This window comes from Plecotus auritus (genome assembly GCF_963455305.1).
Source record: "Plecotus auritus genome assembly, chromosome: 2".
NCBI lineage: Eukaryota > Metazoa > Chordata > Mammalia > Chiroptera > Vespertilionidae > Plecotus > Plecotus auritus.
This window is the reverse complement of record NC_137771.1, coordinates 186072235-186097449: the sequence shown is the minus strand read 5'-3', so window position 1 is coordinate 186097449 and position 25215 is coordinate 186072235. Positions and strand designations below refer to the sequence as shown.

The 25215-nt window shown below is 45.8% G+C and overlaps 1 protein-coding gene across 2 annotated transcripts; it reads right to left on the bottom strand.

Moving 5' to 3' along the window:
* Positions 1 to 261: 261 nt before the first annotated feature.
* On the bottom strand, positions 262 to 24449 carry LAMP3 (lysosomal associated membrane protein 3). Of its 2 annotated transcripts, none has more exons than XM_080656086.1 (6): positions 24286 to 24448; positions 18645 to 19384; positions 16910 to 17038; positions 8832 to 8889; positions 6459 to 6629; positions 262 to 2140 (listed from the first exon to the last, which is right to left on the bottom strand). In XM_080656086.1, exons 1-6 carry the CDS (start codon positions 24332 to 24334, stop codon positions 2007 to 2009), a joined length of 1281 nt encoding a protein of 426 aa, XP_080512212.1. In that variant the 5' UTR covers positions 24335 to 24448; the 3' UTR covers positions 262 to 2006. The 2 variants fall into 2 exon arrangements, with proteins under 2 accessions (XP_080512212.1, XP_080512211.1); XM_080656085.1 differs by lacking the exon at positions 262 to 2140 and adding an exon at positions 4278 to 5100 and having other exon boundaries at positions 24286 to 24449.
* Between the last annotated feature and the right edge of the window lie 766 nt (positions 24450 to 25215).

Below are 25215 nucleotides of genomic sequence, written 5' to 3'. Positions count from 1 at the left end.
AGAGCATTTAAGTAAATCAGTAATCCAATCAGATAGTCTGGACTGAATTGAGAGATTTAATTTGTAACTTTAACGTGGTTTATCTTCTCAGAAATTAAGTTTATCTCAAATAATGTGGCAATGAAGAATAGAACAAAATAAATTATTTATAGTAAGATGTCTTAACCTATTGATTCAAGTTACAACCTCCATATTCAAGGCCAACCACTAAGATTGTAAATGAAAATATTTATACAAGAAAAACTGAATTATAAGAAATAAGTGAATCTCCAAAATATGTTTTTATTACAAAAACGTATAATACAATTCAACATTCTTTTAAGACTAAAATCAGGACCTTGCCAATACTCTTGACTTGTAAGAGAACAAGTCTTGGGTGACTTGAATTATTCTTTTACTAAAGAATGCTAGAGGCATTTGGTCTTTATATTAATGTCCTGACTTAGTTCCTTTCTTTAGCAATAAAAACAAGCATGAAAATTATTTTTTTGGGGGGCAGGCTGCTTTACAGAATAAAATGAAAATAGAAAATGTGGCTATGAAAGTGCAGAAGTAGCAAGTTACCACTAGAGGGGGATTTACACTCAAGAAAGAAAAGTTGGTTAGCGGTTAGAAAATTGCTGTTTTCAAAGAAATAAAAAAATACCTTGACTTTACTCCACTTCTTTATCTTTAGAGCCACAGCTAAACAATCCCATTAAAATGAGAAGCTGACTGATGTTACAGAACCCCTCCCTCTCCTTTAAGAGAGCAGAACTTAAAGATAGGCTCCTTTATTACCTGGCAAGTCCTCCTTTAATCTACCCTCATGTGTCACCATTCTGGATAAATTTATTTCCTATGTAAAAGGGAGCATATGCCAGTGTGAGGCTTTGGGCAGCCCTTAGTATCATTTGTTCCTGTAGGCAACTTGGTGTAAACACCGGAGAGCTAGACCAGTGGTCGGCAGACTCATTAGTCAACAGAGCCTAATATCAACAGTACAACGACTGAAATTGCTTTTGAGAGCCAAATTTTTTAAACTTAAACTTCTTCTAATGCCACTTCTTCAAAATAGACTCGCCCAGGCCGTGGTATTTTGTGGAAGAGCCACACTCAAGGGGCCAAAGAGTCGCATGTGGCTCGTGAGCCGCAGTTTGCTGACCACTTAGTCCTAGACCAATGGGAAGTCTAATCCTGGCTCTGCCACTTGTTAGCTGGGTGGCATTTAAGTGATTAATTTTGTTAAATCTGAGTTTACTGTTCTATGAACCATGAGAATTAAGTGATGTAAATTATATAAATTAAATTATGTATACCTAGTGTCTGGCACATATATGTTCAATAATTAACGGTCATTATTACTGTTCCTTGCTTATTATTTTACTCTGTTGTTCATAGCTATCTAATTCTTAGTCTTTAGTAATTGTGGAACAGAAGTCGTCCATATAAACAGTAAAGCTGATTTGTTCCTCTTGTTGGTGTCAGATAAAAAACCTAGGCTACCTGTAAAATGTTGTTCTTTTTGATAGGCCATTTAAAGTGGAAAGGATTTAGTAGATTGCCAGGCATATGTTTGTCATATAAAACATAAAATATTGTGATTCCATTTTTATAGACAAAATGAGGCATTTTTTTAAATGGAAAAAAATCAAGGATAGAATAAAATCTTCAATGTGAACACAGGTAGCATTAATTACGCTTGATGCTTTGGTAAATTGAAGGCATATACCACTTTACATAAATCATGTTAATTTAATATATCTCAAATGTTGACCTCGAATGGTTAAAATATTTGGAAGGAAACTAGGAAATACTCTTAAACAGCTCACTAGATCTTTCATAAAATGAAAAAAAAAAAACTTAGAAATTGATGTGCTGTTTGAAGTTAAATCAGAAATGACTCGGTTTTTGTGAAAGGGGGTTGACATTGTTGGAAGGACCCACACTCTAAGGGAAGCCCCCAACACCCTGGAAACGATGAAAGAATTCTCTAAGCTCCATTATTTTTTTCCCTTGGGCACCAATTAGATTCTCTGGTATCCAGATGATTCACGCCTTAGGCGGATTCCATAGACAATCAAACCCACAGCGCAGAGACCCAGCACGATGGCCCCAATCACGGGAAGGACAATTGTGTAGTCAGAGGAACACTCGTCCACTAAGAGAAAAAACAAATACAATATCGCAGGTAAGGTTTGATGAGGGCAGACTGGAAAGCAGGCTAGAGTAGGAAGTCTGAGCTCTGGAGTGAAACCTGAGCTTGACTCTTTTTAATTCCACCACTAACTAACTGTGTGGACGTGGGTAAGTTATTTAACCTTGCAATTTCCCCTTTTCATAAAGTAAGCAATAATATATAAGATTGTTGGAGGATTAAATAAGATAACCTTATCTTCTCAGCAATTCCATTTTCTTCCAGGTGTGCTCTCTGCAAAGTGTGATGTGCTTACATAAAAGAAATTGTGTCAAAATGATACTGTTGTAATGAACCTGGTTATTAATATCAGGAAAGGAGCGAAGGGAAGGCCCAATAGTATAGGCATGCCATTTGTGCAGCTTTGCCCCAAGCTGCAGGTTAACACACCCCGGGAAGCCACTGGTCTGTCCCTGACAGATCACTTGGGGAAGGGACTGTACAGGCGGAGAATAGACACATGCCCAGGAAAGTCTGGGTGACCTAGGGAAGGTGTTTGCCAGTCACCCCTAGGAACAGGTCATTGGCCAGAGTAGGCGTGGCCACTGCAAGCACGGGAAGATTTGGAATATTTAATCCACGAAACAAAGGAGTTCACTCTCTAAGCTCCTGGTTCTCTTGGTTCCCCTGGGACTCTTGTTGCAGGGGGCACGCTCTCTTAGCTCCCCTGCACTCACCCCATAGCCCACAGCCACGTGGGCCCCACACAATGGATAAATGGACTGCAACTAGCCTAGTGTTAAACCGGACCCAATTCCAACACGGAACGAAACATCTGGACATTGGCTTTACTTCTAGTCCTGCTGAAGCCCCAGTTATACTTCTTCCAGGACTGGATTAAGGAAAATGGGACTTGGGAAACCCAGGGATGTAATTCCATGCAAATAAAAATCACTCATCCTCCCATGCAGTCTCAGAAAATTCTTTTTCTTGAGCTATTGTAAGGATCCCACCCCCAACACCCAAGTGGGGAAGGGGTTACCCGATATTTACTAATTATTCAAATGAAACCTTTGTTCTTTTTGATTACTAGAATGTTAACTCAAAATAATTTTATAGATAATTAGTTTGGGGGAGTGGGGTCAGGTAGATAACAGGAGTCTAAGGAGCAGCCATCACCTCAAAGAACTCATTAAAGATGATAGAAAGGAAAAATTAAACCTAAGTGAACGAGCTCTCTTATCCCTCTCCTCTTGACTTGAATTCCATTGGCTGTGGAGAAGTTTTGACACACTAGGAGATGAACCTTCTGTTAGTCATTCTGGTTAGTGGCAGGCTGAATAAACAACTCGTGCTCTGGTCCTTCAAGGCCACCGGAGGCAGGACCAGAAACAGGATCCAACAAGGGGCACATGGAGAGAGAGGGCATCTCTCCAAAGCCAAGCCCTCGCTGTTGAACCTGAGTCACTTTGGAGAACACCGGGTCCTCACATCCCAGATTTTTCATCAACATCTCCTGTTCTAAAGAACTTCCTGACACTCCTGACGTTGTCCGGGGCTCTCGAACCTTCTTGAAGCTGCTGTGGGCCCTCCCCTCCGCCTCACTTCTGGAAAGTGGAGAGAGCTGAAATACCTCAAGGGAAAGCCAGTACACGTCCTAGATAAACAGTGGCTGTGGAGTTGTGGCCAACTTTCATAAACCTGCTGTGAAGAATAATGAATAGCACCTTTGGAAAGTGTAGCAAAACAAGAAACTTCCTGTTAGTAAAAGCGGCTAACACCCAGACAGCCATGACTCTCCTCTTTCTCTAAAATAAAACCCCCACTTCTCCTGTTTAAACAGACCACGTAAGAGAAAAACAGGAATAACATTCTGAGCCTTATTTTAATAGAACTTTCCCTCCAGATAGCAATCACTCTCATCAGGAATTTCCCAGTTTATAACTTCTTTTGGTAAATGTTTGCTTAAAAAAAGGGAAGTGGGACACAATCTGGGTAGATCTACCTCTTCTGCTGGCCAGTTCTGATTGTTTTCAGGCTTGGCCCTCCCCACCACCCCTACCCCACAAGGGCCCAAATCAACCAATTTATGAGGATAGACTAGAATAAGAAAAATAGAGACAAAGCAGAAAAAAACGTGTTAAGAAGACAGACAACAAATGAAGGTGAAGGAATTGGAGAACTAACATTTATTGAGCTTCTTTTGTTTGCCAAGATCTTTAGTACACGTTTTACATTTTAAAAAATGAAAGGTTAGAAAGTTTTCTAGTTTTTAACTAATAGTACATTACAGTAGTGCAAAATATGTCTTTTTAAAAATGATAGTCTATTAAGACTATCTGTAATTTAAATAAATCAAAATTTGGGCAATACCAGGAGTTTGAAATCAGTTTAGAATGTATTTCGAAATGGATTTTTTTAAAGTAATATGCATAAAAATACTGGATAGCGAGACTCTGAAAAATGTATAAGAAAAAGCAATGCAATATGAAAGTGTCCTTCCCACAGTTCTCCCTTTGGGTATCTGCTTTGTCCTCACAAGCACCCTACCCGTGTCCCTACCACTTGTTCCCAAAGCTCACCGCCAGGTCCATATTGTCAGGTGTGGAGGGTGGAATTTGAGCCCATGAGGCCAGGCCTCCCCACACTAACAGGAAAAAGCAGGGGGGGCTGCATTTTAGCCAGCCTTTGGATGGCCTTTTGGTGGAAAGCTGGGTTTCCTAATCAGACTGGGAGGGTGGGAGAGGCCATTAGAAACGTCAATCCCTTTGCTTTAGGCTGAATATGAAACCAGAATTCCCAAGGCCTTAACTCGCACATTCTGAAGGAGCTGGGGTTTTACATGCGTTCATATCCTCTACTGGGCCTCTCTCTGGCCACCAAGCATGCTGTTAGCAAAACGCCAAGCAGTCCTGCGATACTCAGGCCCACAGCCACAGGGATTTCTCTCTTGTTTCTGTCATTGAAGCATTCATCCGCTGTAACTGAAGTCAGAGTAACAGGTGTTACAGGCTAGCCACGATGCCGGGGATCCATCCTGCCCCTGCCTGCCTCGGCGTTGCAGAGAAGGAAACCAAGGGAGAGAGGGAGCTGCTGGGCCCCCCACCTGCTGCCTCCGACATACTGATGGGTGCAAACCGGGAGGGGAAGGGCAGCACAGTGATCTGACTGTGTGCTTGGGCTCACTTACGGGGTGTATGTATATGACATGGTAGATACCTAGGCCCAAGAAATTGCGATTCAGTGGGTTGGAGGTGGGGCCACGTCATTCTGATGCAGCTGGGAGGCAGATCCAACTTGGAGAAGCATTGGTTTGGTCTGGAGCAGTGGTTCTCAACCTCCCTAATGCCGTGACCCTTAACACAGTTCCTCATGTTGTGGTGACCCCTAACCATAAAATTATTTTCATTGCTACTTCATAACTGTAATTTTGCTACTGTTAATGAATCGTAATGTAAATATCTGTGTTTTCCGATGGTCTTAGGCGACCTTGCTAGCGGTTCTCAACCTGTGGATCGCGACCCACAGATTGAGAACCGCTGCTGTAGAGCCTAAGACCAGGCTAAGCATTTACACTTGAGTTATTATGAGAGGGATGTTTCAGGAACTGAAGTTCAATGCCTGGACATACGTAGAAATCCTTGTAGCCCCGTTCTTCCAGCGGCAAAAGGGGCTTTTGGGGAAAGTTACCCTAGTCTGCTCCTGGCCTTCCTTCTAAGACCCACTTCCCTCTGCAGTGGTTAAAACTCAAAGCAGAAGTTACATGGAAACTAACATATGAGGAAATAGTGTAATTGGGAAGAGGGGGTCCAACCAAGATAGAAAGTACATTTCTATCTTGGATCATGGCATTTTCCTCTTTTCCCTCTGTAAGTGGGAAAGAATCTATTCTGAAAACTTGAATTTTAGATATCACTAACACGCAGGATCTTTAAATTGTTCTCCAAACACACCTGAGTTTACTAGTATTCAACAGCTTATAAAGGGGGGTTGAAGATGGTGTTTTCCGGCTTATTGATTGTGTGTGTGTGTGTGTGTGTGTGTGTGTGTGTGTGTGTGTGTGTTTAAATGACTCAGACAAGGACAATATATTCTGCTATGGGAGAGCAGTAGACATGAGTGGGTTAAGGTGTCTGGTTCTGTGGTTGGTATTGACTCATAGAGAGATGGTAGGAGGGAGGGTTGGCCCTAAGAGCTTTGTGGAATCATACTGTTCTAGAAAGCTCATGTGATTCTTGTCCCTTTGACAACTTTAGACAAAAAACAAAAACAAAAAACAGACCTTGAAACTACCCATGGGTCTCTGAAGTTTATGTTTGTGACATGGCGAACCCTTACTTACCATTTCCAAAGTGGTCATCTTCGAAATCAAAGGCTTGAAGTTGGACATTCATTGTCTTCAGTTGAAGGTGGGCTGACAGCTGGATGCTCTGCTCAGTCACACACTTGAAGGAATGCCCGATCACGGTCTCAAACATCATCACAGAGCTCTTTATTCCTTGGTAAGTTTTCTCTGAAAACAAAGGTGAAATAAAGGCATATGTGAATCTCAGCATATTATCTGTTGAGTCCCAGCTATTCCTGGGTGGCCCATGTGCAGTTAAATGGCCTTCCCTTAGATGTGGCTTCCTCCTCATGAAAAATCACCACTCTCCTGCATTTCAGGAACTTTCTCTGGTGCTCTGTTTGGAGTTACTGTAGACGCTTGCATTTGTACATGCAAATGTCTTACATGACGTACTGAATGATCTGTGTACAGTACGGTATCATGTGTTATGTCCCAGGGTAGGCTACTACTACCCGCCCCTCACTAACATTGCAATGGTCATTACAACTAATTACTCTTTCTAATAGCCCCACCACCACTTACATGAGCATTATCATTACTGTGCTGTCATACGGGTACAGCTCCAGTGCTACTGCTGAGCCTTGCTTGTTGGGCTCTGGCGTTGTTTTATCTCCTCCCTCGGCCTCTAAATTACTTTCTGGCCTTCCTTTCCTTTCCCCTGCCTCTTGAGACATTACTCCCCTGTTATTGGCTAAAATTTGGTCCATGCCTAGTGGTAACATTAGCTAATTTATCTTAGCAGTCATAGTATTTATTCCCAGCCTATATGAGTATACTTGTCTAAGCGAGGTAATGTATGTGAAAGTGAGTTACTGACTTGACATCCTACTTACATTTTACCCATAATCATTGACAACACCCTCCTGAACAATATCAATATAATATAATTAATATTTAAAATAGACATTTCTTGCCCTGGCAGGTTTGGCTCAGTGGTTAAAGTGCCGGCCCACTGACCAAAGGGTCATGATTTGATTTCCAGCCAAGGGCACATACTTCAGTTGCAGGTTCCATCCCCACCCTGGTCCAGGTGTGAGCAGGAGACAACCAATCAATGTGTCTCTCTCACATTGATTTCTCTCTCTCTCTTCCTCTCTCTCTTTCCCCTTCTCTTCTCACCCCTTCCACGCTCTCTAAAAAATCAAGGGAAAAGCTATCCTTGGGTGAGGATTAAAAAATTAATTAATTAATTAATAAAATAGACATTTCTCCACATTTCATTTCTTGGCATGTCTCTTTAGTATAAGTTCCTTACTAAGATAATAGAATTTTCAAAAGGAGAAAACAGACATGAAAACTCTGAGTAAGTACCTGGCACAGAGGAGGTGCTCAGTGAAGATCCTTTTATATAAACCTGGCTTTCCACAGACTCCTCTGAGGCCTGAGAAACTCCCCGGCTTGATGGGAGCATTGCCTTTCTGGGAGCGAACATTGTAGAAGTTCTCTCAACTTGCCCCACTGGGCAACCCTCCATACAGCAACCAAATGAACCTTTAGACATGTAAACCTGATATATCATTTTTCTACACTAAACCCTCCCATGGCATCCTTTCACACTTTAGAATAAACTCCACAGTCCTCGCCTTGCTTTGCCCACAGGCCCTGCATGCCCTGGCCTGGCTGCCATTCAGACCTCATCTGCTGCTTCGCTCACTGGTCTCTACTGGTCCCTGAACACACCAGCATGTTCACTCCTTGGGGCCCATGCACCCATTGTCCCTGCCACCTGGAAAGAGCTCCCCCAGGCCCAGAAGTCCCCATATCTCTCTGCTCAAACCTCACCTCTTCAGAGAGGCCTGCCTTCCTCCTCAGGGGGCTCCCCTAATGCCCTACCTAAGTAACTCCCCAGTCCTCCCACCCCACCCTGCTTGTGTTTTGCTCATAGAACTTATCACTACTTAACTGTGTATTATAATTTAATGTGTCTCTTTACGGTCCTCTCTCCCCTTCTGGAATGACAGTTCTCTGAGAGCAAAGATGATACTCTTAGATAGTAATGGATTCCCCCTGTATTCCAGGGCTTGGCACTAGAGGGCACTAGCTACATTTTTATGGGATGAATGCATGATTACAAGAATATGGAATCAACTGCACCATCAACAACAAATCTGTCCAAAGTCAATACGCTCTTAACAGTTGCTGGTAATGATTTCTGACCTAATGTAGTCCAACCTCCTTTGGGAGCAGACGAGCAAACTGAAGTACGCAAAGGTGTACGAAGTCCCCCCAAATTATAAATACTGTGGGCTACTCTCTCAGACTGTTTCTCAAAAGCGGCATCAAAGACTCAAGAATTCAAGGGGATGAAAAATGAGCTAACCAGAACCAGTGTCCTTGCTGATAGACCAGCCTTCTCTAGCTTCTTACCTGGATTTGAGACGGTCAAATAGGCTCCCACTTCACTGATATAATAGGAGTTTTCATCCTGTAAAACATCACTGCATTAATCGTTGGGTAATCTCTGTTTTTATGTTTCTGATTCTGGCGTACAAACAGGATCCCAGCTATTCAATCTTTGATATAAGGGTTTGGACTGTGATGGTATGGAGCCATAATTGTGTTTGAAATTTTTTTTAAAAAAAGTAGGTATACTACACGATAAATAAACAATAAGTAATGGCTTGCCCCTGGCCCAAAATTCTCTACTGCATGCTTGTTGCTAAAGCCTGACGTGAAATTTCCACCAGTACAAGTTGAGTCCCTTCAGTTGCGCCAAGTTTCCCCCTAGAAAATGTAAATCCGTCTGGAAGCTGGATGGGTTGGAGTAAGCTTTTGTAATTAATGTTTTATGTTGGGATTCAAACTGAGACCACTCATCTTTAAGGCTACCGTGGGTGGATTTTATCAGGTCCATAAACTCTCTGGGGAAAATAGTGCAGTGCAAAATTTTGCCTGAATTTTTCTGGGTAGAGTGTCAAGTACTTTAAACAGATTAGTGGATTCATGTTTCCAAAATGGTTACATGCGGCCACAGTGAGCGATGCTGGGAAGAAATGGTTTACCCTGAGATCACTGAGTGTTCTCTACAACAGGACCCCAGGGGGCTGTGCTCAGCAATATAAAGCAGTGCTTTATACCCAGAGATTGTCCTTTTTGGGAAAACAAAACAAACAAACAAATTACAAAATAGCCCAATAATCTCTGGAGAGACTGAGGGAGTGGAACATTAAAGGGAACTAAACTGAGACATGAAAAAATTAAGTTAAAAAAGAGGTTTTTATTTTTTAAAGTAGGTGATTATTGTTTTGAAACATTGTTATTGTTTTTGAAACATTCATTAGAAAACTATCCACAAATAAGAGGTGCAAAAAGTGGTAGAGCAAACAGAATTTCAAATTGAATTACCTTTAGAAGTTTCAAATCTAGGCATTAAAGAAATTTAACAGTAATAATCTTGACTACATTACTGCCCATTTGTATATTGTTAGTGGATGGAATTATTCCTTATACAATATAAGGGTTCCAGAAATACAAACGCTTTTAGAAGGTCACTGCTATTGATACACTGAACCCTAGATTTGCACAAGGTCAATAGGTGCCAAAAAGATATGACCTCAAGCTGCCTGTCTCCAAATCTAGCCTTTGACCTCTCTTACATTCACTCTAGACCAGGCATTGCTCTAAGTCTGGGGAGAAAAAACCTGGCTCTTTCCTTTGAGGTGCTCAGTCTCAGGTCTCAAAGGCGAGTTGAACAGTGTGCTTGGACCATCCATTCATTTTAGCGAGGAACATCTGTGAGCCAGTCCCTTCTCGGGTTGCTTTCACATACCGTTTATTCAGATTTTATTTGGGTTCCCTTTTAGTTCAAGAGACACTTGGATGCACTTCAGTGCCCAAAGTCACTCTTGCAAAACCCCTGCTCTATCCTCAAGGCAGGGGGATCCATTGAAAGGCTTTAAGCAGGACAGTGACATGAGCATGACTTTGTTTGGGAAATTGCTTGGGCTGCCATGTGAGACTGATATAAGGAGCAGCAGGAAAAGAGTGGTTGAGGCCAGTTCTGAGCCCCATGAGAGACCTCCTGACAGTTCCCCTTTCCTGTGGCATCTCCTTGATCCATCCTGACACGAAGAAAGGATGCTTTATCTATATATATATACTATATATAAAAGCCTAAGCAACCATAGACCATTCGACCAGTAGCTATGATGCTCACTGACCACCAGGGGGCAGATGCTCAATGCACAGGCATGGAAACATGGAACAAACTGATGTATCTCAGAGGGAAAGGGGGAGAGGGAGGGTGGGAAGAGATTAACCAAAGATCTTATATGCATACTAGAGGCCCGGTGCACAGATTCATGCACCGGTGGGGTCCCTCAGCCTGGCCTGTGGGGATCGGGCTGAAAACAGCAGTCCGACATCCCCCAAGGGGTCCCGGATTGTGAGAGGGCACAGGCCAGGCCGAGGGACCCCACCGGTGCACAAATCTGTGCACCGGGCTTCTAGTATTTCTATAAAAGTTTCACAGTTTACTAAGCACATGCTTTTACCTACATTGCCTCCTTTGATCCTCACAACAACCCCCTGAGACAGAATAAATATTATTAGCCTGTTTTACATCTGAGAACTAATAGGCTCAGAAGTTAAGCATCTAGCCTTAGTTCTCATTGTTTGGAGGTCAGACAAAACAAGAGCTGGTCCGCAGGATCCTGCCCTACATGTTCCTCCATTCTTAGCTTGCAGGTCATATATGTTTAGGGGATGGGCTGGATTTGGTCTGGGAGCCATAGCTTTGTGTCTGGGGTCCATACCATCAATGAAAAACAATGTTGTTAAACAAATCAGTTGGTAATGAAATGATATAGAGTGGCTTACCTCCTATTTGGGAGAATAACTAAAATTCTTTTAATACTATTTTGAAAATATCTCTTTGTTCCCTTGCAGCCTAGTTTGGACTGTTGAATCTTTGTGAAAATTGTCAAAATTTAATTTTTTTACTTATTTAGTGGAAGAATGGGGATCATAATAACAGGATTTACCTCTTAGGTTGATGGGAGGATTAAATGAAGAAATCCATGTAAAAAACTTATCACAGAGTCTTTACTCAGATTTTACCTGGTGTTATTCACAATGCAACAATAAATTAGATTGCCCCTTCCCAGTAAAGTTCTCTCACTGAAGTCAAATTATATATTTTTTAATCTATTTCCTAGATTCAGATCTAGATTCAGATAATAGAAAAAGAGAGCAAGCAAGTGAGCTACGCTTCCATAGCTCTGTTGATTAAAGAACCTGAAAGCTCAGCTCCAGGGGACAGGAGTCGGTGGAGGGGGGCAAGGATGTGGGAAGCTTCAAGCAGGTGTCAGACTTAACCTAAAACCCAAGGGAAGTTACATGCCACACATTATTCGGTTTACAGTGTCTGCTTTTTCTTTGACGCCCACACCCATGAGGTCATTCTCTGCCAGGTGTTTTTCTTGTTTGGGGTTTGGTTTGGAGAATGGCAAACATCTCCCATGCCAGATTCGTGAAAGACAAAATGAAAATCCTTTGTGGACCCATCAACATTGACAAAAGGGGGTCAAGGTCTCCTAATGTTGTATATAGCACTTACAGCATGTCCATTTGAATAGACCATTTGCAAAAGTCCCATCTCACTATTCAATCAATGGGATGCCAGTATCAAAAGGGAGCTTTGATATATCTTATCAAAGAGATCCTAATTCCTCAAGGAATCTAAACACCCTCCTTAGCAAAGGACAGGGTCCAGAGCAAGCCAGCCAGTCAAGCCTGCTCAGGAAGGAAGCATGCCATTGACCACAGCCCCGGGGTCCTCTCCTTCGCTTCTGCAAAATGCATTGTAGGAGTTTCATAGTTACAGATGTTCAGGATGTAAATTTTGTCTTCAACATCAATCAGGTCTTTTTGCTCAGCATTGTGTGACTAGCACAACAGCCAAAGGGCCTGTTTCCTTAGAGCTGCTGATCTACGTTAGGGCACCATGGCCCAGTTCTCTGTGAAATTTAGATTCACTCCTTTATTGATTTATTTTGTCATCAAGCACTTGCTATGTGCTATGTACCAAGTCAGGGCTGGGCACTAGAGAGAGAAATGTGAATGTCATAGACTTGCCTTCATGATGGCAGAATGTGTGATGAGGGCCCTAATGGAGGTGGCGGAACAACAGATGGGGCTCAGGGAACCAAGAGAAGAGTATCCCAGTTTTACCTGGGATGGAGGTGGAGTGGGGAGACTTCTTAAGGTGAAGATAATTGAGCCATCTTAAAGGACAAATGCAAAAGGGGGGTGAGGGGTGGAAGGGGCATTCCAGGCAGAGGGAAAGTGAAAGGGAAAACAGAGCATAAAATGGTACCATGTACTTGGGAAGTTCTAAATAGTGCCCTCTGCGCTGGTAAGAGTTCTCAGGAGTCTGTAAGCTCAGAGGACTCTGCAGGCCCCTGGAAACACGAGGCGGGTTAGCAGATTTCCAGACCTGAGCTGGCCAATGTCCTGCGTAGCCCCGGTGCCCCTCCCCGCTGGTGACTGGTTTCTCCCATGCCCTGGAGCTGCCCTGCCAGCCAGGCGTTGTGTTGAGCACAGAAAAATGAACTCTACCCAAAGTTACTGAAAGGTGTTTTTAAAACAAACAATCTGGCAGGAAGGAAGTTGGCAGGGGAAGGAAGGTATATTTATCTTGCACCTGAAGGGTCTGAACAACTCTCAGCAAGTCATTTCAATCAAATGAGAATTGTCACAGAAAGGTTTTTGGTTCTTTAAAAAAATCGAAACTAAAGAAAACAAGAAAGGAAACCTACCTCTCCGAACCCGACTATGGGCCAGGTACCATACTTAGCACTTGCACCTGGACTAGGTGAACTACACAGGAGAGGAAACAGGCTCAGAGAAAGTGAGCAGCTTGTCCATGGACACATGGAAATGATATGGGTAATTAGACGCAGGGGTCCTCAAACTACGGCCCGCGGGCCACATGTGGCCCGTCGAGGACATTTATCCGGCCCGCCGGGTGCCGCTGCCTGTCCTGCTTAGCAGCCGACTCGTTTCAGGCTTGCAGTGCGCATAGCAATTTGTTCATAATTTTTTTTTTTTAAACTATAGTCTGGCCCTCCAATGGTCTGAGGGACAGTGAACTGGCCCCCTGTTTAAAAAGTTTGAGGAACCCTGAATTAGAGTCTTGTTTGGACAATGGCATCAAATGACAGTATAGGAGGCAGATTTTTCTCTATGTTTCTGTCACTATATTTAAATTTTTAAAATTACAAATTATTGTCTATGACTTAGAACCTACAACTATTGCTTATATTTCTTTTCTTTTCCTCCATAATGTCTAGCTCAGTGTTGAGGATGAAATAGGCGCTCAGTAAATTCTTATTGATAAATTGGTTGAAAATCAGGCTTGCTAATCAGCTTTCATTTATTATTCCACAATCTTGTTCTCACTTATAACATTTACTAGAGGCCCGGTGCACGAAATTCATGCAAGGGGCTTGGCCCCCACCACCTCAGCGGCTGCCTTGGCCCCATTGCTGCGGCTTCATCTGGAAGGTTGTCCAGAAGGACATCCGGAAGGATGTCCAGTCTAATTAGCATATTATGCTTTTATTATTATAGACTAGAGGCCCGGTGCATGAAATTCATGCATGGGGGGTGGGGGGAGGATGTCCCTCAGCCCAGCCTGCACCCTCTCCAATCTGGGACCCCTCGAGGGATGCCTGACTGCCCTCTCACAATCCAGGACTGCTGGCTCCCAACTGCTCGCCTGCCTGCCTTCCTGATTGCCCCTAACCACTTCTGCCTGCCAGCCTGATCACCCCCTAACCACTCCCCTGCCAGCCTGATTGATGCCTAACTGCTCCCCTGCCAGCCTGTTTTCCCCTAACTGCCCTCCCCTGCAGCCTGGGTCTCCCCTAACTGCCCTTACCTGCAGGCCTGGTCGCCCCCAACTTCCCTCCTCTGCCAGCCTGGTCACCCCTAACTGCCCTCCCCTGCAGGCTTGATCACCCCCAACTGCCCTCCCCTGCTGGCCATCTTGTGGTGGCCATCTTGTGTCCACATGGGGGCAGCCATCTTAGACCACATGGGGTCAGCCATCTTGTGTGTTGGAGTGATGGTCAATTTGCATATTACTCTTTTATTAGCTAGGATAGAGGCCTGGTGCATGGGTGGGGCCAGCTGGTTTGCACTGAAGGGTGTCCCGGATCAGGGTGGGGGTTCCCTTGGGGCGTGGGGCGGCCTGGGCGAGGGTCCTGTGGTGATTTGCAGGCCGGCCATGCCCACCAGCGACCCAAGCGGAGGCCCTGGTGTCTGGGATTTATTTATCTTCTATAATTGAAACTTTGTAGCCTTGAGCAGAGGCCAGGGCAGGCGGGAAGCTTGACTTCCTCCATTGCCAGGGGCAACCCAAACCTCCTGCTTGCTCCAGCTCTGTGGCTGCCTCCATATTTGTTGGGTTAGTTTGCATACTTGCTCCTGATTGGCTGGTGGGTGTGGCTTGTGGGTACAGTGGAGGTACGGTCAATTTACATGTTTCTCTTTTATTAGATAGGATTATATTATAACTAAAATATACTCCTGTTTTCCAAGGCTCTCTTTTTCTCTAGAGCACTGGTTCTCAACCAGGGGTGACTTTGCCTCCAGGAGGACATTAAACACTATCAGGAGACATTTTGGGTTGCCACAACTGGGATTGGCATCTAGTAGGTAGAAACCAGGGATGGTGTCCCCTCAAGGTAGAGGACAGCCCCCACCACAGAGACTCATCTAAGTCCAAATGTTGCTGCTGCGCCTGTTGAGAAACACTGGTATAAAATACAACAATATTTGAAAAGTAGCTGACTGAGCTGTTGAGCCATTTCTCTTGTGGAAGAATCTAGATGGCTTTCCTGCCTTCATGCATTTCACACGACTCACCTATTAGGGCAGAAGGCACCACTCTGCAGTCCACAGGTCAAGTCTGGCCCACAGCTATGTTTTGTTTGGCCAGGAGAGTGTTCAAATTTTTTAAAATGTGTTGGCAACACTTAAAAAATCATGTGCTTTTATAAAAGGATCTGAGTGTTTGCCTTCCTTTGAACAATCAGAAGCTTGGGCAACATTGGTCTCATTATCACCTGATAGAGGTAATGTGTATAATATTTAACAACTGGTGCAGTAGGGCAGTGCCTACCATAAAAGACAGTGACAAGTGCCCTGGGCTAGATGCCAGCCCCACCACTGGCCCCACCAGCCTCAGCTGTGGCGTGGCTGCCCCCCCACCCCCGGGGAGGTAGGCACTCCATAGCCTTCCTTTTGTCTCCTCTCTACAGAGGCCTTATTAGTTGCCACTTATCATCTCATACTTACTCTAATGTTTTCTTATGCAGATTTAATGGAAATCTCCCTTCACATAAAAGGTGGAAAAATATTTTCACTACAAGATGTGGAAAAAGACATAGAAGACCGAAGGTCATAGGGTACAAATGCAAACTCCTTCCAGAAATGTTGAGAGCACTTGGTTATGTGCGTCCTTGCCAACATTAAGTTCTATTCTACTTAAAAATCTTTGTTAATTGAATCAATTTAAAACATTTTATTTTTTAAAAGTAAGAAAAATAAATAAATTACCAGTCCTGGCCAAGTAGCTCCGTTGGTTGGAGTGTCGTCTTGATGTGCCAAAGTTGCGGGCTCGATCCCCGGTCAGGGCACATACAAGATGCAACCAATAAATGCAAAGATAACTGAAACAACAAATTGATCTCTCTCTCTCTCTCTCTCTCTCTCTCTCTCTCTCTCTCTCTCTCTCTCTCTCTCTCATAGTTCAATCATAGTTCCTGGTTATTGAACATCTACTTTTCTTGTATTGGACAATGCCAATGCTCTTTACAGAAGTGAACTCGAATTCCCTTCCCCCATTTTTCAAGTGATAAAATAAAGCTCAGACCGGTTGAGTTGCCTGCCTGATGTCACAAGGAGAACAAGTGACACTCTGGCCTCACGCCCATGCTCTTTCCATTCTACTCTGTTGTTTACGCCCTCCCAGGATATGGTCTAGAAAACCCAGGGCCTGGTTAGTCCCTGAATTTTGCCTGCTGTGGCTGGAAAGACCCATTGTGACATTTGGTTTTGGTCTTAGAATAATCTTGTTTCTCTGGTGCTCACTGGGAACTCCTCTGGGTCTATTCATCTCTACAACTTCCTCCTTGGGTGGTTTGCAAAGAGCACCTGCTGCTGGGTTCCCTGAGGCCAAGTCTCCCCCAAGAGGCATCAAAAGGCCTTCTGAGCTGCGCAGAGGCAGCAGGAGGGGGGAGAAGGCAAATATAAGATGTCGACACTTTCCTCCTCTCCATCTCCATGCCCCTCATTTTTATCAGAGAACATCTCAAAAGGCTCTGAGATCTATTTCCCTGGAACGCAAAGTGAAGTGTGGGATTGTACCACTGGGCCCCAGGGGGAGGGGGAGGGAGAGAGATGTTGAAGCCAGTTAGTGTGAAGAGCTCGGTCCTCACCTTGGTGAATGTCAGGTTCACAAATCCGCCCTGGAAATTCAAGATAAGGTTGGAATTTCGGAAGCCACAGTTCCCAGAGGCTTGAGTTGCATTGGGGTCGATGTTGAAGTGTCTCTGAGGTGAAAAAACCTAAACCAGATAAAATAGATCAGCTCATGTCGATACAGAAGACAAGTCTAGCTGGGGAAGCAAAAGCACAGACTAGTAAGAGAGCCTGAAACTCAAGGCTAGTGGGTGTTCACTTGAGAATTTCAAAGTCCCTGCATGACACCTCACATTTCCAAACAGTTAGGTTCAAAGGATTCTTTAAAGGAGTTCTCCCTCAGAGAGGAGCTCCTTGGTAGATAACTCATGGCAGCTATATTCTTGATAAACTGTGTGGAAGTTAATTTTTGTTAAATTACGCATGTTGAAAAGTACGGCCGGAAAGATTTGCTATGTAATGTACTTCAGTTTCAAATGTGGAAGTTCTGTTTGAAATCATAAAAACTATGCAAAAAAGCCCTAGCCGGTTTGGCTCAGTGGATAGAGCATCGACCTGTGGACTGAAGGGTCCCAGGTTCAATTCCGGTCAAGGGCACGTACCTCAATTGCAGGTGTGAGAGGCAACCAATCAATGTGTCTCTGATGTTTCTCTCTCTCTGTCTCTCCCCTTCCCTTCCCCTCTCTCTAAAAATCAATGGAAAAATATCCTTGGGTAAGTATGAACAACAATAATAAAAAAAAAGGTACAAAAAAAGAAAGTACAGTTTTGTGGTGATTCCTTTAGTAAATCAAATCATCTCAGTTTCACCTCCATCCTCTCCAATCTTCTTGTTAATCTGGATTTTCCGTATTCATGTCCCAGCTGGCTGGAATCATGGAAACCACCTAATCCAAACCTCTCACTTCACAGGAAAAGTTGCTGAGGCTGGGAGGCCATTGGGCGGGCGGGGTGGGATAGGGCCAGACTGGGATCAACACTGAGCACCCCCAGTGCTCTGCCTACGGTGGCCAAAAGTGAGGGGTGTGTGTGGGAAGCCACCGCTTTCCCAATACTGTCATAAGAGTGCACCAAGGAACTCGGAGGGCCGATGGACCTTGGGCGTTAGCAGGGCTGTGTTGGGATAGCGGTGGCTCAAAGCAATTTCCTGACCTGATAGCCTCAAAGTAAATGTTTACTGGACCTTACTGGCCTTTACTGGTCTTTATTGACCTTAGAGACGGTCTGTCTGCTACCTGTTTGCTGTGCTTTACTGAGGGCAAGATGTGTATGTGAAATTGAATAAAAAGCGGATAAGGCCAGGTTTCAGGGTGCCTCTCCAAGACAGAGGTCTCCACCTGGCCCCCCATGCCTTCTAAATTCATATTTCTTGTCTAGTGTTTTCACTTGTGTGTCAGCCCCTCCTTCAGATCCTGAACCCCCGCCGTGCAGGTTGCGGCAGGTGTGCATATTTAAATTTTTGGTGAATGCCTTCCTCTCTCCCAGCTGTCACTGTCGGTTTCTATTTTTACACGTATTCTAAAACAGATTCACCTACTTTGGAGCAGCGGTCGCCAACCAGTGGTCCATGGATGGTCCGTGAGGTCCGAAAGGTTGGCGACCACTGTTTTAATGGAGCACCTTGAAGAAAGAGATGCTCACGCTATTTATTTCATTAAAAGATGCGGGATGCAGGGGGATGCTCATTCTTGGCAGGGAAACTCCACTCAAACTTTTTGAAGACAGTGTTATAGTCCCGAGGCCCCAACTTACCGACTCCATGTCTTGAACCATCAGCTCTATCCCCATCTCTGCTTTGATACAGAGCCTGCTTCCATTCAGAACTTGATAAATTCCAGTCTTGGCTGGTGATGGCTGAGGTGCAAGGGTGGGCCCTGGAGCCATGGTGGCAGGTGAGGCTGTGTGTGCAGCTGTGGTTGTGACCAGGGCATGGGTGGGTTGAGTGGACTTCTGACTGGCTGTGTTGATGTGTGGTGAGGTGGACAAAGTGGCTGGAGGGGTGGTCTGGCTACTGGGTTCGGTGGTCTTCCCAGTTGTGTGGCTGACAGTCGATGGGTTGGGTCTAGTTGTATGGGCTGGTGGGGTGATGGTGGGGGGCAGTGAACCAGGAGCTGCACTGGGGCCGATTGTAGCCTCGGTGATGGGAGCAGCCGTGTGTGAGTTGTTGGGTGTGGCCAGGGTTGTGCCTGGAGTGTGGATTTCTGGGCTGGTGGATGGGGTGCTGTTTGTAGTTATCAGGAAGGTCGTTGTTAGAGTTTTTATTGTTGTGCGTGTGGTTGGGGTCTCAGAGTTAGAGGTTGTGGCAGCGGTTTGAGAGGGGACGTGACCACCTGTTGAACTTGCTGCTGTAGTTCTGTGAGGCACTTGGCTAGTCAGTTGCAGGAAAGAAGGTTTTGTTGTGGCCTGTACTGTTGCCCCTCTTGTAGGTTGAGAAGAGCCTGTGATTTCTGGAAACCCTGTTGCTCTTACTTGACTGCCATGATGCAAAATCACTGCAAATTGGGGAACAAAAGGGATAACACTCAACTAACAGCTCACAAAGGTCTTCCCCCATTCTTCATTAAAAATTAACATGCGTATTTCCAGATTTGGGGGGAAGTTAAAAGCATGTAAGAGTCAAGGGAAGATCACCCGAGATTCTACCACAAGGCCACAACTCTAATGTTTTGGTGGTACCCATGTTTTTTTTACAAGGATGTGATCATATTGCATCCAACCCCTGTGTCTTCTCTATCCAACCCCCCTTGTCTAGATGGGGTGTGGTACTAACACACCAAGTGATCACACTCAGCAAGACAGCTAAGTGTCCATTCTTCATTCCGCATCTTCACCTGTGAAGACAGTTCCTGGGAAGAAGGTGTTCCTGGGTAGAGCGCGGCTGTGTTGACCTGATTCAACTGGCGAAGTGTGAAGAATGGTAATAAAAAGACACAGAGTTGTATAGTTTGCATAAAACCATATAATCCCAGATTCAAAAGGGGTTTTAAAGATCTTCTAGTCCAAACCCTAATCAGATGTGTAAATTGGACCGACGAGTGGCCATGTGTTCATCTGCTCTATGCTTAATTATCTCCAATGATGGGAGATTCAGTACCCTTTCATGTTTTACCTTGCCGCCAATTTTTCTTAATATAGGTCAGTTCCTGTCATTTCCTTCCTTAACCTCTGAGTGGCCTAGCCTCTCTCAAGTTAGAAAGAAAATTAAGCCATAATGGCTTTGATACACCTGGTGGGCTATCCTTCATGTTTTGGCTTATAAGGGGCGGGCGAAAGTAGGTTAGATTACCAGCCATCATTACCTAAAGGTAAGTCATAAGTAAGAATATAAAATAATAACAATAATACAAATAAATAATATGATAACTAATCTATACTAATAAAAGGGCAATATGCTAATTAGACTGGGAGACCTTCTGGGAAACCTTCCGGATGTCCTTCTGGACAAAGCCATGGTGGCAAGGCCGAGGCAGAGGTGGTTAGGGGCAATCAGGCAAGGAAGGGAGGGCAGTTGGGGGTGAGCAGGCTGGCGGTGGGAAGCAGTTGGGGTGAGCAGGCCGGCAGGCAGAGTGGTTAGGGGTGATCAGGCAGGTAGGTAGGTGAGCTGTTAGTAGCCAATGGTCCCGGATTGTGAGATTGCGAGAGGGATGTCTGACTATGGGATCAGGCCTAAACCGGCAGTCAGACATCCCCCAAGGGGTTCTAGATTGGAGAGGGTGCAGGCCAGGCTGAAGGACACCCCCCCCCCCCCGCCCTGTGCACGAATTTCGTGCACTGGGCCACTAGTAAATAAATAATAATGCAAGGATAAACTGTGTTTTGTATACTTAAAACTGTCAACCTACCTTTGCCCGCCCTGTATGTCAGCTCCTCAGAGTCCTCCCTGTCCCCCTTATTTAAACTAGCTCCCCATTCCGTGATTCTCCATCACAGAGTTATAGTTGTTGCCTTCTCTGTACTGATCACAACTTGTAATTCTATAAGGGGATAGAATACAAATATTTAACGATAAGCCTGGCCAGACAGTGTGTCCCAGAAGAGTATCAGCGGTGGTTAAATGTTTACTTATTGACTTACTTGTTGATTGCACATCTCTCCCACTGGATTAAAAGCAATCTTGAGGTAGGAACTATGCATATTTTTTCACCACCAGTGTCTGCGCATGGGAAGCATTCTGTGGATGTGGATGGGGTGAATAAATAACGGAATGAGTGAATGAGGGTAAGAGGACTGTAGACCTGTAGGATTATTGTAAGGCTCAAAAGAGCTGGTGTAAGGGAAAGCCTTCATGGAGCATTAAGCAGTGTGTATTATTGTCACAGGTTCTTTCTTGGGCTTTTCCTGAAGGGCTGAAGGCCTGTGGCTCTTTTCAACCAATAGCTCTATCCTTATCTCCCTCCAGGCACCTAGCAAGCCAGAAAAGGGGACAAAGGCAGATGATGTTCCTTGGGAGTTTGTGATGAGGTACAGTGAGAGATGGCTTTGTGTCTTCAAAGCTGTGATTTCATTGCATTTTAATACTCATTGGAGACGTAGCTGCCTGGTGCTAGGCAGTGACTTGGGAAAACGCTGGGAAAAGACAAAGGAGATCTCTCTCTGATGGTATTTATAGAGTCCTGAAGTTCACAGCTAATGAAAGTCACCCCTAAACTCCTTTTTTAAAAAACATATTTTTAGCCAGTCAGCATGGCTCAGTGGTTGAATGTTGACTTATGAACCAGGGTTGATTCCCAGTCAGGGCACATGCCCGGGTTGCAGGCTTGATCCCCAGTGTGAGGAGTGCAGGAGGCAGTCAATCAATGATTTTCTCTCATCATTGATATTTTTACCCCTCTCTCCCTCTCCTTTCTTCTCTGAAATCAATAAAAAAATATTTTAAAAAATGCCAACACTTAAAATACGTATATATAGGCAGTAGGCAGAAGTAAAGGCAGGGCATAACTCAGAACCTGTCAAACTCCCTCTACTTAAAACAACAACAACACAGCCATGGAGTCCACACACTTTTGCTTTTTTATTAGCTTGCCCTGCAAAGTGACATGATGACTGCCCCTCACCTCCCAGCATCTCCTCTCCAGAACTCAGGAGACTCAGCAAACATGTACCCCAGGGCCTGACCCATTACTGACTGGGACTCCTCTAGAGAGTGAGCTGCAGGAAGAGGCGTGAGAAGGTTTTGGTTCTCCCACAACCTGCAGGCTCTGGGAAAGTCAGTGGCCACACAAGGGCCTCTCCTCTAGGTGTTTCCCAGACGGTCAGTCCCTCCCAGGTAGCCTTTGTTTGGTTTCCCCGCTGCACCCAATTCCCCAGAAATGTAGAAGCCTCCTGTGAGCCAAGCTGCACGCTGGCGCTGGGGGCACTTTGTTCTCAGGGGCTCAAAGCCTCACGAGGCAGAACGGGCCACCACCCTCCATGTGACAAGTGCTAAGGGGTTGGGTGAGGAATCTAACCGAAGGAGAAGTTCCTCGGACAAGGAAGTGAACAGTGTCCCAGGTAGGAGGAAGCCTATGTGCAAAGGCACGGAGGCCTCAGAGCCTGGTGTGTCTGCAGAATAGCAGGGGGTCAGCATGGCGGGAACATAAGGAGGGTGTGGGAAAGGGGGAGGGGAGGTGCGGGCACAGCAGCAGGCCGGGCAGGTCTTGGGGCGACACTGTGCATGTGATGGCTGGAGCTGCAGCAGACGTCTAGAACCACGGGGAGACCTTGTGGGCACAAGTTGCACACAGGATGGTGGGTCCATGATCATGAGCCCCCACACCAGACCTGGTCCGAGTTCCTCTGGACTTGTTTTCACATCAGAGAGAAAGGAACATTTATCTTGTTTAATTTACTGTCCTTTGGGGCTTGTCTCTGATGTGCAGCTGAACCTAAACTTTTCATCAGCCATCGCCAACCTGTCGGACCTCCGGACCCCCAGTGGTCCACGGACCACCGGGTGGTGGCCGCTGCTTCAAATGACACAGATTTGATGCCCTCATTCCACGAGGGAGGAATCTGAGAGCAGGGAAGCAAAGTGACTGGATAACGCTTACCCAGCTAGTTTACCTGGAAGCTACGTCTCTCCGAGCAAAGTGTCTAATGGTTTTCTCATCTCCAATTCCACAGATATTTCTTGAACCCACGTGTGCAGGTGCAGCCGTGCAGAGCCCGGGCCACAAGCCGGGCTTTCGCGATGCCAGTGTCAGGGCTATCACCCTGAGAAAGCTCTGGCCAGCGGAGTGGCCATGGACGATTCCTTAATCAGCCTCAGGACCCTCGTGTGGCAAACGGGGCACCTTCGCAAGCTTCATTCACTCAGGTCGCCTCTGAGGATCTGCAGCATCTCCTCTCACACTTGCGCTTACCGAGCACCCATGGCTCCTGGATCTGTCAGTCATCGGGCAGCCATAGAACTGGCTGTCACACACAGGTCACCGAGGCTTACTGCCAGACTGAGACCTTTTGCTTTTTTACTAGCTTGCCCTGCGAAGTGACATGATGCCTTCCCTTCTGCCTCCAACAGAATGTGAAACTCCAATTCTGAGAATGTGGCCCAAGAATACACAGGCTGGACTAAGGCAGCTGGTCTGACCCTTCACCCAACGCCCCTAACAATTCATGTCACACTGCAGTGCCACTGTGTCCCCACCGGAGCCCGTCAGCAGGGCCATGTGGACAGAGCTAGTTCCCTCCCGTGTTCAGGGCAGTGGTTCTGGAAGGAATTGTGGATTAACCGGCAAACCTGATCACGGCACCCAAGAGGACTCCGTGTCTTAGAGGGACAGCGCTCTTGGTGAAAGCAGGGGGTGGGCACATAAAATGGTCACTGAAAGCTCAGCTTCCCAGACAGGCTCTCTGCTCCGAAGTATAAGGGTGACATTGACAAATCTTTGGCACCCTGGCTTACCACTTTGGGAAATGGCGCGATTTGTCAGATCACACCTCATTCATCTTCACAATTCACTGCCTATATAATATCAACGTGGCATTTCCATTAGAGGAAAAGCAAGACACGGGGTGCTTTTCCCAGACAGTGGAGCGAGAGCCCCATTGCTAAGTCCCGGCTCCGGTCTCCCCCTCTTAAATATAAGCGATCTCTACAGACGCTCCCTGAGAAGATGCCCCAAACCCATCTGGGAACCAGGGCCAGTGTCACTCTTCTGGGGTTGCCACCTGCTCTGCCCAGCGCACAGAAGACAAGTGCACCCGTGGAAGCCCTTGGCAACCATGAAGTGCGCCCACCTGCATAAGCTAATAAGGAGACAAGACACTGGGAGCCACGTACCCACAGTAACGGACGCTACCACAGCTCCCCAGTCTGTCCTGTCTCACCTCGGTCAGTGGCACCAAAATGCAGTTACGTTTACTAGGACCAGGCATGGCAGGGTCCCTGTGCAAAGGCATGTATGTCACTCACCGGCCAGGGACAGGAAGAGCACCATCGCTGCAGGGAGCTGCCAGGGCATGGCTGGGAGCCAGGGGCCTGGGACTCCGGAGGGCTGGCGCTGTTGCTCTGCGGCCTGGCTCAGCACAGCTGGGTTTTCTGAATAGCCCGAGGCTAATTCTAGGACAGCTTCCTCCTCCTCCGGTGGCAGAGAAGCTGGTGGTTTACATAGTGAGAGTAGCTGGAAGGCCCTCCCCCATGGGGAGGGAACCACAAGTGGCCCTGGGGAGAAAGCAGGCACTTCCATCTCAGGCTCTAGGGTTTGTGAGGGTGGGGGATGGGGTGTGGGGACGCCCCTCCCGCCAATTTGAAGGGCACCTGAGATCATATCTCCACCAGAGGTGGGGGTCTGAGGCAGCGCCCGCCCATTCTCTCTTACAGTGGGTCTTCATTTTCCTTAAGACCTTGAATTAAGCCAGAGATGCCTCTCAGCCAGGAGACAGTCAGCCCCTCCGTCACGAGGGTGGGCAGGAGTCTTAAAGCTCAGTGGTTAGAGCATGGTCCGTCTCCGTGTGCTCACTAAATGTCTGAGGCAGCCACGGCCGCCTCACCTGGGGCTTCACCTGGTGAGGAGCAGGAGAAGCTGAGCTTGGAGTCAGGGAGATGTGGGTTAGAACCTGGCCTTTGCAATCCCCCAGTTGTACGACCTTGGATGACCCCACGGAGCCTTGGTTTCTCCTGCTGTGTAATGGAGAAAATAATGCCTGTTCCCAGGTGGTTTTACAAACCCAAAGTTCCTGGAACACAAAAACTACTTAATATCTGTGAAAGGCAACCTTTTCATGTCTTACATCCTTCCTCTATTAAATTAGACGAAACAACGGAGGATTATCTATCTCTCAGGCCTATGAGTCTGAGTGAAGAATATACATTCGTAGCCTATAGTTTACTATCAGTAGAATG

Excerpts from the sequence above, each read along its gene's own strand:
- LAMP3 (XM_080656085.1), bottom strand. The coding sequence starts at position 24,334 with ATGCCCTGGCAGCTCCCTGCAGCGATGGTGCTCTTCCTGTCCCTGGCC. Across the intron at positions 19,385-24,285 it reads GCTCTTCCTGTCCCTGGCCG|TGATTTTGCATCATGGCAGT; the intron begins GTGAGTGACATA and ends CCCAATTTGCAG. Across the intron at positions 6,630-8,831 it reads TTTGACCGTCTCAAATCCAG|AGAAAACTTACCAAGGAATA; the intron begins GTAAGAAGCTAG and ends CTTTGTTTTCAG.